This window comes from Ziziphus jujuba, chromosome 7, assembly GCF_031755915.1.
Source record: "Ziziphus jujuba cultivar Dongzao chromosome 7, ASM3175591v1".
Classification (NCBI taxonomy): domain Eukaryota; kingdom Viridiplantae; phylum Streptophyta; class Magnoliopsida; order Rosales; family Rhamnaceae; genus Ziziphus; species Ziziphus jujuba.
Window position 1 is genome coordinate 13,516,385 of NC_083385.1, and position 11,843 is coordinate 13,528,227.

An 11,843-nucleotide genomic window follows, 5' to 3' on the forward strand; every position below is an offset into this window, starting at 1 on the left:
TAGACGATAAAAACTATACTTTATTTTTTTCCTTTCAAATTTGCAACTAATTATTTAAGAGGTACCATACATTATTAACCCCTATTAATTAACATTTAAATAAGCAAGTTACAACCAATTAAATTGGAAAAAAGAAAAAGCAAAACACGTAACTAGAAACTAACACCAAATCAAAACGGTATCAATAGAGGACGCCTAAAAACTTTGTACTTTTCGTATCGAATTAAAGACTTCTTTGCTTACCACAGACAACAAGTCCTTGCGGATTCAGATTGCTATGTCATAGCGAATGTGCCGGAGCAGTACCGGAATCACAATATCGGGAGAGCTGAGCTGAGGAAGATGACCATCCGACGACATTACCTCCACGATCGACTCTCCGCCGAGATTCTGATGCAGGTATTCAGAAACCACCACCGGTACAGCAAGATCTTTGACACTCTGAAGGATATGGCAAGGGACGGTGACCATCTTCAATATCTGCCTCATGTCGCTTTGAAATATAGTCTGAGCAACGGTCAAGGCTATGTCAGGTCTCATGTTGAAGAGCGTCCGGCTAAATTCTTGCACCGCCATCGAATCCATGTCCCCACCTACCGCCAGCGGTGCAAATCCGGAACACCACGCCTTGTAGTTCGCACCCATGGCTTCGAAAAGCTGGTCTAGATCTTCTTGTTCGAAACCTCCATAGTAATCCACATCGTTCAAATATCTGAAGGACTCAATAACCATAAACATACGTATAGTTGAATTATTGCCACTTCTCCCAAAAACTTTAAATTAGAGGTGAATTTTTTTATACTTTTTCTCTGACACATACACTATAGATCTCGAATATTTAAAATACGTCAAAATATACGTGATGACTAAATTATACATATATGTAGCTACCTCGGGGAAGCGGCGATCATGATGATCTTAGAGAAAAGATCAGGACGGGTTATGGATGCGATGAGACCGACCATAGCGGAAACAGAGTGACCAACATAGATGCAGGAATCGACTTGAAGCTCTTCTAAGATGGCGAGCAAATCGTAGGCATAGCCTTCGAGCGTGGAGTACCTTTCGAAATCGAAGTAGTCCGGGTTTGTCGTTCCGGCACCCATGTTGTCGTACAGAATGACCTTATAGTCATCGATGATATGAGGAATGAGATGTTTCCAAACGGATTGATCTGTGCCGAAGCCATGGCCTAAGACTAAGATTTGCTGCCCCGTTCCCACAACTTTCAAGTTGTGAGCTTCTTCCAGTATTCCCATATCGCCGTCTTTTTTAGAATTCTTTCGGGCTTTTTTTCTTTTCTTTTCTTACACGTCTCTTCCTATTTTTTAATTTATTTGTTGGGTTTCGATTAGGTATTTGTAGAGTTCCGATTGGGTTTTATGGTGTGAAAGTGGAGTTCCGACACTAGCTTAGTTTTTTCGAAGATTGTTGACGCGGGATAATTTCGACCACATGTAAGGAGATTTGGTGATAAGTTTAGACGCAGTACATTATGTACTGTTGCTGCTATATCCAACCGTCTCCTAGATGATATCCACGTCGTCTTCTAAAAACTCTAGTCATCTTATCCAACGGTTCTGATTCTACTGATGAAAATTAAAATAGTTGTCTTTTTTTTTTTTTTAATCATATAAGAAATGATAATACTAAGCCACCCAGGTTCGACACAGCTATTTCTTCTAAAGTTAGTGACATGAAAAATGCGCCATCAAATTCTATCAACCGCCATTATTAGACACATCTTAGCGTTAAAAAAAAAAACAAAAAAAAACAAAAAACCCATTACTAGACACGGGAGCCCGCTTTTTAGGTCCTACCTATTGAGCTAGAACTTAGACCTACATTTCAAGTTAAATTCCATTGTACAATGGACAAATTCTATGGAATTCTGTTGGATCCTTTAGTGGAAAGACGAATTCATAATCCAACATAAACTTATTCATATATTTAATAATACACTTGCACAGTAAAATTTTTATATTATTGGATATATATATATATATATATTTTGCTATTCTTAGATCTTTTTTATCTATAAGATTTGAACTATGCATTCGTAGACATAGATAAGATGCTCTATTATTGGATATAACTTTTTATTAACAACTTATTGATTTATTAAATAATAAAAATTCTTATTTGGTCAATATAATATTAATTCAGCACTTACCTAATAAATATTTTCTAGTAATTTTATGATATTATTAAATAATTAACAAGTCATCTCACAATTATTAAAAGAAAAAAAAAAAGGTCATCTCACAATTATGAGACAAAATATTAATTATTGGTCAAGTTTATTTTATTACAGATATTCAATACATATAAAAAAAAAAAAAAAAACGGCATACACCTAATGTTTATGCATAATTGTTATTTAAACCATTAATATGGCTTAGTTTTTATATATAACTAACGTATTAATATACTAATTTCTTTTATAAATATATGACATTGACTTGTTTATTTAATTATATTACAACTTGATTTAGTGATATAATGTTTGACATTAAACTTGTATGACTTACCTGTATATGTATAATACATAAATTAACATATAACAAAAATAAAAAATACATTAATTAACATCTTAGCTAACAATTGATGTCACTGTTGAATTGGTATAACGTCAACATTGGGATAACAAACGATATCATAAATAATTGATATTGAGTACTAATAAGCAAAAATAGATAAAAATCAACCAATATTAAATATACATTTTCGACTATTGAACTATGGAAACAAATTGATAAGAGCATATACACACGTACGGGGGTGTTAGGTGTCACATACGGATAGTTTTGGTTGTATGCAACCGACCTTACATTAATGCTGATAGTATGGTGCCCTGGATGGTTTGGTGCCCCGTTCCATGGGTAAGAATAGAGAAAGACGTGCTTTCACCAAGTGACGTGGCCGTCCGATACATGTAAGCCCAATCCATTTGTCCCGTGGATGTGGTGTGATTGGACTTCTTATCCTTCAACCTCTCAGCCGGAGTATGTGGATCGTAGATTTTATTTATTTATTTATTTATTTTATTATTTTTATTTTTTTGTAATCGGTAGGTGGCAGATTACAAGCAAAAGCTTTCTCTTTTTCGTTGACGAATTAGAGTGGTCCTCGGGTTTAATTATTAGTAAAGAGCCGCCCAACTTGGAAATGCCAGGATTTGCTATTTGAGATATTTGTTCTACAAAGAAGTCAATTTTTTCATCTTATTGTTGAATAAGAATGGCATTGAATTGTTTACACAAAAAAGAAAAAGAAAAAAAGAATGGCATTGAATTCTATTTCTAACCTACTTTTTCACATTCTTTGCTTGTATCAAGGGGCTATAAAAACATTTTTTTAATAGGAAATAGGAAAGCAAATGTGTATTCGTACGTTTAGTAGGTTTAATCCAACAGTAAAAATTACTAAGAATGCGTCTTTAGGTTCATATTCAAGTTTTCAGATCCGCAATAAAAAATAATGAATATCTTCCTAGTAAATCAATTAATGTTTGATACTGATGGTTTAATAAACTTTATATAAAACTACGCAAAATAAACAATACTATATGTCCTTTAATAAATATTATTATATTTCTTTTATTGATTTTGAAAATGAAAGGTTCAAATTAGGAATTATTTTTAAAAAATTGGTAAATATTATTATTGAACTAGCCCAAAGGGACGAATATTTGGTGCATCTTATAAAAGAACAAGAGTTTGTCTCTAATAGTCTTGTTGAATCTACTTATATAATTGATTTTAAGGGATAGAAAAGTTGTTGGTAATACCTAGATGCAAGTTTACTTCAAAAACATCTTCAGTACGTTAAGAGTTTAAACCACCTTGCCTCCAATAAACCAAAATAATAAAAAGAAAGAAAGGGAAAAGAGAAAAAAAGGAAAAAAAAGAAGCATTTTTATTTGAGCTATAAAAACATTTTGAAATCAGTGATTATGAATTATTAACATATATTGTTGATAAATATAAAATTTGGTTATAAAATATCAATCAAGATAAATGTATGGAAAAGTCATATAATAAAGTATCAATAGTTGTATAAAAAACTTGCAAATTTCATGAAGCACAAAACTTTCACCAATTTAGAAAAACATGCTTTGTATTCGATGAATGTTATAATGCAATTATTTTTGTTGATCTTTCTTTTGTTAAAAGAACCAAAAATAAATAAAAATCACCGATTGTATATCTTATATAAGAGGCATCTCATCATGAAATTCTAGGTGCGATCAATGGCTCCGAGCGATGGGGATTTTAGGAGACTTGTAGAACCACGGAATGAGGACCACATTTTTCTATCTTATCCTCTTTCTTGAGTCTTGACCACGTGAACCCAAGTAGACCTGGCAATTTGGATTATAATACGGCGACACGACTCAAAAACGACACGGAATAAATGGATTTGGATTTATTATAAATGGGTTTGGGTCATAATCGGATCAACCCGTTTAACACGATTATTAATCGTGTCATTTTCGGGTTGACCTGTTTAACTCGAAATTGACCCGTTACGACCCATTTATTAAACGTGTCAGTTTCAACCCGACATGATTATACCTATTACAACCCATTTAAATTTAATTTTAAATTAATATTTTATCACTAATATAATATTTAATAACTAAAAAATATTATAAATTAAAAATTTTATAAAAATAATTTTCTATTACTAATTTTTTAAAAACAAAAAATACATATTTAATAAAACAAAAACATAAAAATAAAAATAAAATAAAAAAAATTTTCGGGTTAATAGGTTAATTTTCGGGTTAACGGGTTAATAGGTTAGTTTTCGAGTTAATAGGTCAATTTCAGGTTAACGGATTAATAGGTCAACACGACCCGTTAAAATAATCGTGTTAAACGGGTTGTGTCATGTTGATCTGTTTATAAATAGGTCAGGTTAGTGTTTTAGGTATCTGACACGATTAATAAATCGGTCGTGTTTGGATTAAGCATTTTTGACACGATTATTAAACAGATTAACACGAATACAATCCACCAACCCGAATTACCAGGTATAAACCCAATGGACTTTTCTCCTTGTATACGGTAGGCAATAAAACGGCAATCTTTTAGTCATAAAAATAAAAATAAAAATAAAATTATAGGAAAGAAACGAAAAAAGAAAAAACGGTATCACTTTATTGTGATGCTTCTGAAAAGGAAAAAGTTCTATATGGCCCTCTATTAATGTTGACCTTGATTAAAAAAATGACACGTTCACTTCAATAGAAATAAAAATACATTGAGAGCCCTCGATTCACGTCACCGGCCAATCCATGACACGTAGCATCAAGTGGTCCTTTAGCATTTTTCTCTCTTAAGTCCGCTCCAAGTTCACATAACAAATAAACATCAGCTTCTTCAAAATGAACAAATAAATATCAGAGCAAAAGTGTGTGCGTGTGTTTTATTAGTAGAAGCTGCTGTAAGTACACGTAGAAAATATTAGATATTTGTAGCTGTTATACCGTAACTGCTGTGTAACTTCTAATAACCATGGTAAACAGAATTATTAATAAATTTGTGATAATATCAAAATAAAGTATATAAACCATTAAAAAAAGTTGCTGAATGTTCGATGATTTATAAATGGTTTATCATATCACATTAATACACTGTCCATACAACCATTATATGTAAAACATTTTATAGCATATGGGAAATTCCGAAAGGAAATAGGTCTAGGAATCGGCTCGGTAATTTATATTATTATTTAACAATTAGTATAATTATGGAAGATATATAACAATATATAATTTTATTCTATAGCTAAGTTGCATAGATAATCTCTCTCTCTCTCTCTCTCTCTCTCTCTCTCTCTCTCTCTCTCTCTCTCTCTCTCTCTCTCTCTCTCTCTCTCTCTCTCTCTCTCTCTCTCTCTCTCTCTCTCTCTGTGGACTATAATTTTCTCATTGCATGTAGTAAGATGCTAATTGAGTAACATAAAACTATCTAACATTACTCAATAAAATATTCCTATATATAAATAGTTATCCTCTTATTTGGAAAAATTTTAGATAAATTTTAGACCATAAATTACATGTAATAAGAAAAATTCTAGATAAATTTCGTATGAGAGACCATAAATTACATGTAATACTGTTCCCAATTACATCCAATGAAATTGAATATCAAGGTTAACGTCGCAAAAAAGAAAAACAAAAAACCAATTCTATTTGTTTTTGTTTTTTTCTTGGTTATATTTTTAAACATAAACGTTAGTTTGAAAATAATTTTAGATTTAACTATCTATTAACTTTTTTTTTTTTTTTGATAAGACAACTTAATATTATCCGATCAAGTGCAGCCAATGGTAATGTTCACATCTTTAATACGTGAGATTCTCGTTCCAAATCATTCAATGATAAATTGATAATAGTAGCTTTTAAAATATATATATATATATATATATATATATATATAATTGATCAAAAACAAATAAAAAGAAGCAAATGATTTTAATTTTGAAACAAAATAGCTATTAATAAATATTCATGCATCTTAAATATTTATTTTTCTTAAATTAAAAAAAAAATTATATATATATATATATATATATATCACAGATTTTAACTTCAGGATTAGTTATTCGGGTGGCCAAATGGTCCAACTCTCATAGTCTTGCCTGCTTTCATTTTCTAAATATCTTTTTATTTTAATTTAATAATTACGAGTAAAATCTTTTAAAGCTTCTCTTGACGAGGTCAAATTACATCTTCTTTCAAATGCAAATTAATGAGGCAATTTCATATAATTTGTTATCTGAATCTCTTTATAGTTTTCTTACATTATTTTATTTATTTATTTATTTTATAACTTGGTTAGGTTCATAGTGACCTTTTGAAAATATTGTACCATACAATTAAGAAATCAGCGAATATGGAATTGATTGCTTTTGACGTGTAATATACAATGGAGAAATTAGCGAATAATTCCCTCACTTTTCTCCCTACTTTATATATATATATATATATATATTTTTTTTTTCATTTTATCTCCAATTTAATAACACTATTTTTTTTTTATATCCAATTTAACCACTTCATATAGTACTACAATTATTTATTTATTTAATAATAATAGAGATATTAAAAAATCTATTAAAATATATACAAATTGTATGTACTCTACTGTTTTGGTCAACTACTATTATATAATTGTCCCTACAGAGATAACTAATAAATGGTAAAATACAATTTAATTTTTTTTTTTTTGTTTTTTTTTTGTGTGTGTGTGTGTGTGTGTAATGATATATATTTGAATCTTTCCACCTTTAATGTTAGACAATAAATTTTATCGTAAATAAATCACTATCTTGAGTCTTTGACTATGTTGAAGCTCAATCCATTAAGGACGAAAAATAAACATAGAATATTTGTAAATATATCAAATAATATAGAAATTCCGAAATATAGGAATTTGATTGTACCCACAGGGTTCATATAGTTAATAATTTAGCCCTTACCATGGATTAGTCTGCTAATAGCCGGGTTCAAATAAAACTTATTATTCTTTCGAATAAATAAATAAAACTTTAATAATATGTCAAAAAAAAAAAATTAATACTTTAATAATCTCAGGTGCCATTTCTTTTGTGGGCCACTGGTGGAAAATTGGAGAGGTCAGGACTCCGACGGCCCTCCCTCCCACGTTAACAATTCGGTGACATTCACCAAATCTTGAATCCCACTGCTACTGTTTTGTTTCATTGTTTCAAATAGATCTCAATATCATATGAACTTCCACTATATAGAACAGAACAAAACAAATTATTCAACAAAAATAGAACCAAAAAAAAAAAAAAAAAATTGAACATCATTCAAGAAAACTCGAAATGCTTCAAAACCCAAATTGGGAAGTGAGTAGGAGATTCAGTCTGCCATTTCTCGCGTACAAAATTATGTACAAACCATTGCTATCATATATTTTAAAGAAATTCCGCATCCTTCTTGTCTTGCCTGACCAACTTTCTCTCTATCGATATACGTATAACATTACCATTTACTCACAAGACTTAACTTTTTATTCTCTTGGCTTCAGGAAATATTATGAAATTGGCCATCTGCTTCATCGGTATTAAGAGAGAAAATATCGACAGGAACGCTTGTGCAGTCGAAACGGCAATGATCCTTTGATCTCCCATTTACCGGACCCTGTGAATGATCCAGGTATATCACAATTACAGTTATATCGTCATGGAAATGGCGCCTTACCCCTTTTTCAATTCTTTTTATGTCATTGTATCTCATTTCTCTTTTCCGTGCAGCCTCCTGAACTGCAGTCCTTACCAATCTCTTTGCTATTCCCTGAGATGACAGTATAAGCACCTTGTAATCTCATACGGATAACAAAAACAACAAGGCAGTACATGAAGATCTCTGCGATGCAACAACTTAAAAGTGATGGTATTATGCAAGTACTTACAACTCTAGGATTTTTGAAGACAATTTCAACAGCTGCTTCATCACTTAAATGCTCCCAGAGACCATCTGATGCAAATATCAAAAACATGTCCTCTGGCTCCAAGTTTCTTGCCACTATTGAGGGTTCTGCTGTCACAACAGCCCTTTTTAAAGGAATAGGGAATCCAAATTGATGGAAAAGAGGGTCTCTATTGAACTCAGGTTTCTTCAAGTAAACATCTCCAATCGATCTCGAGACCTGAAAGGAAAATGAAAATTTAAGACCTACTCTGCAGGAAATACCATGTTACAAAATTTTCCAATACAAATAAAGTAGCAGCTAAGCTATCAAGAATTCAGCAATGGTGGCAGCGTAGTTATTGATGTAATCATGCAGGCTTTACATGATTTCACAATGGTCAGAAATCTTACATCATTGCACTTAATTGCTTATGAGAGTGAATTTCACAACAAGAATAACAACTATATTTTTATTATGACTAGTGCCACAATATAATTGTTTCCAGCTCCTCATATGCAGTCCATAAATAATGTATTTAATTTGAAACACTTAAATTTTTAGCATATGTAGAAAAGTGCGCAAAAGAGGCATAAACGAAGAAATAGAAGGGTGCAACTAAATACAGGGAGAATAATGCACCCACGTCAAAAAGGTTCAACCAGAAATGGTGACAATTGAAAGAAATTTTAATTTTTTTCCTTCAGAAACTACAAGGAAAGAATTGGTATACTAAATCTATTGTTTCAAGGAGCAATGGGATTCCAAGAACAGAATATAAGAGTAATGGGAGAAAATACAGCCAGAAGTAAACGACATATTTAGACAACAGAAATTCAATAAAAGACAGAAACAGTAAGCACACTATACGACTCTTAACTAGAAGTGAAAAAGAAACATCAATTTTGATCTCCCTATACAACTCAGCCAAGAGCAATCCAAATATAAATATCAAATCTAATTGCAACAAATATAGCAAATCTCATGTGTGATGTGCCAATGGGTCACACTCTTTACCGAATGAAAACTTTGATAGATTATCAGAAATTCAAGTATTCATCATCTCTCATCATGGAGATTAATTACCATGGAAAATTGAATTACCAAGAAAAATGATTACTACCTGAATAATGCCCTTAATTCTCCAAACTCCACGTGTATAAACTACAATGTGTGAATCATCAGGGTGAAGTTCCTTAACCTCCTTCCTCACTTCCTCCACTGCAACATTATGATCAGTAGATAATCGCTCTGCAACAACAACCACACTATTTGGAGTCCCCTCGGATTCTCTCCGGCCAAGAACCACCCTTGAGTCCCCAAGATTAGCCACATATAAAATGCCATTTGATATTACGCCAACAAGACAACATGAACCCACTGAAGCAATCTGTGGCTTAGATGGCCATGATCGCTTCACTAAGTGCAAGAACTCCTCCTCGGTTGCATTAAATGCTTTTTTTATCACATCCTCCGATAACCCACCTTGTTCTGTCGAAAACTCTGAGGAGAGCAATACCAATTTTAGATTTTTAAAGACCCAAAAAAAAAATTTTTTTTTTTAAATTATGTCTTTCCTCAAATAGAATAATCAAACAGAAAACCAGCCTAGTCAAGTGGAGATCTTCTTTTTTATCTCAAGTCCATAAGATAAATAAAGTGACAAACCGATATGAAAACTACTCAAATTCAAAGAAAATCTCATCCTAGAATGTAAAATTTTCAGAATTTTGAGGTGGGGTTGTATTGTATATATACTTACTTTGAATGAAAGGGAAGAGGTGGTGGGTGATAAAACGAGAAGCTTCAGGACCGCCATGGCCATCGTAAACACCAATATAGGTTGCAGAAGGGGATGTAAAGACCTGAGCTTGATCTTCCAGAGACGAATTGGCTTGAACCACTGCAATCGAATAGTCACCTGAAGCGTAAGGCTTCAGGTCCATATGCCACAGAAGCTCATCTCCTCCATTTCCTCCTCTAAAGCACTTCTCCAATGGTTTCCGACATAGTTCCAACATCTTTTTATCAACTGCGTCTCTTCTGCTTGTAAATGTACCCCAAAAAAAACTGCCGTTGGGTAAAGATTTTGATTCTTGTTTTCTCAAAAAAAATAAATAAATAAATAAATAAAAATTCCTTTTTCTTCTCTTCTTTTCTTCTGGGTGGGGTTTGGTGGTAAACGATTGTGGAACAAAGAAAATGAGACAACGAAACGGACTAAATTCGGTAGAGACGCGGGGATGCCGTGTTTAAGATTATGAGGAGGATTTTCTGGGAAATTTTTGGGCTCTCCTTTTTTTTTTTTTTAAGGTTTTTTTCTGTGAGGGTGACGAGAGGACCAACCGTGGACCAAAAAAACCCAAAAGACTAACAGACTTTAAAGGGGTTTTAGTTTAATTTAATAAAATTTCTGTAGGAGCGAATTTGAAATATTGTTTGGGTAAAAAAAGAAAGAGAGGACCGCGTTGTTAAACAGTCGGATACAGATCAGATGGCTGAAAGTAAACGGTTCTAATCAAATGTGGAGTTGACGTGTACAGAGGGACACATATCTAGTAGTGGTGGTGATGAGCATGAAGATAAAAATAGAATCATATTCTTCGCATAACCTGAATTTTGTATGTGAAATCTGAAGCCTAAAGTCACGCACCCTGTATTTTAATCACGTATTTTCCACGCGCTTATTTGGTATATTCCATCTTTTTTTTTTTTATCTTTTTGGAAACCATTTAACATGTAAACGAAGACTCTTGACTCCCAATCGGCATTATAATATTTTCTCGATGTTTTGGAGTGTTGAGTGAGAATTGTTCAATTATACCGTAAAATTCACGAAAAGAAGGTCCTATAATATTTCATAGATTATAAAATTTACCACTTGGATAGCAAAAGCTTCTTTAATTAATAGCTTATATCCTTATGAAAATCCCTTTCATTCCAGCCAAGTGATAAGCAAAACAATTACTTATGAGTAGAAAAATAAAAGAAGAAATGATAAGAAAACAATATTAAATTTTAGAAAGAAAATAAATCTAATATGTTTTGGGGAAACAAAATTTATATGGTGATGACAACCTAGTTTGATAAATCAAGTGGTTATTAGATTTATATTGCAGATGGATACAAGCTGTTTGACACTATATTTTCTTGTATTATGGATATGTAATGTTGGAATTTATTAAAGTCAATGATAGATACAAAAATACCTTTCTACAGTAACTTTAAAGAGATGCAACTGTATATTACCTAAAAAGAGATACTATTGTAGATACAATATGAAAGTAACTTCGTTTATCAAAAAGTATGAAAGTAAGTTAAATCAAGTCGTTCAAATTTCAAAGTCATCGATAGCGTGCTTTTTTGACTTTCAGTCATTCTCTTCCATATGGACCC

The 11,843-nt window shown here is 32.0% G+C and overlaps 2 protein-coding genes across 2 annotated transcripts; both read right to left on the reverse strand.

Annotated features, from left to right (window-relative positions):
- Positions 1–1,521, reverse strand: LOC107434669 (probable esterase KAI2). The gene is made up of 2 exons (XM_048479154.2): positions 892–1,521; positions 1–712 (listed from the first exon to the last, which is right to left on the reverse strand). Exons 1-2 carry the CDS (start codon positions 1,257–1,259, stop codon positions 268–270), a joined length of 813 nt encoding a protein of 270 aa, XP_048335111.1. The 5' UTR covers positions 1,260–1,521; the 3' UTR covers positions 1–267.
- A 6,223-nt stretch (positions 1,522–7,744) lies between these two features.
- LOC107434668 (probable protein phosphatase 2C 63) lies at positions 7,745–10,863 on the reverse strand. Its single transcript, XM_060819189.1, has 4 exons — positions 10,210–10,863; positions 9,571–9,950; positions 8,451–8,687; positions 7,745–8,332 (listed from the first exon to the last, which is right to left on the reverse strand). The coding sequence occupies exons 1-4, from the start codon at positions 10,466–10,468 to the stop codon at positions 8,063–8,065; spliced, it is 1,146 nt and encodes a 381-aa protein (XP_060675172.1). The 5' UTR covers positions 10,469–10,863; the 3' UTR covers positions 7,745–8,062.
- Between the last annotated feature and the right edge of the window lie 980 nt (positions 10,864–11,843).

Excerpts from the sequence above, each read along its gene's own strand:
- LOC107434668 (XM_060819189.1), bottom strand. The coding sequence starts at position 10,468 with ATGTTGGAACTATGTCGGAAACCATTGGAGAAGTGCTTTAGAGGAGGA. Across the intron at positions 9,951-10,209 it reads CCTCTTCCCTTTCATTCAAA|AGTTTTCGACAGAACAAGGT; the intron begins GTAAGTATATAT and ends TGCTCTCCTCAG. Across the intron at positions 8,688-9,570 it reads GAATTAAGGGCATTATTCAG|GTCTCGAGATCGATTGGAGA; the intron begins GTAGTAATCATT and ends TTTTCCTTTCAG.
- LOC107434669 (XM_048479154.2), bottom strand. The coding sequence starts at position 1,259 with ATGGGAATACTGGAAGAAGCTCACAACTTGAAAGTTGTGGGAACGGGG. Across the intron at positions 713-891 it reads ATGATCGCCGCTTCCCCGAG|ATATTTGAACGATGTGGATT; the intron begins GTAGCTACATAT and ends TGAGTCCTTCAG.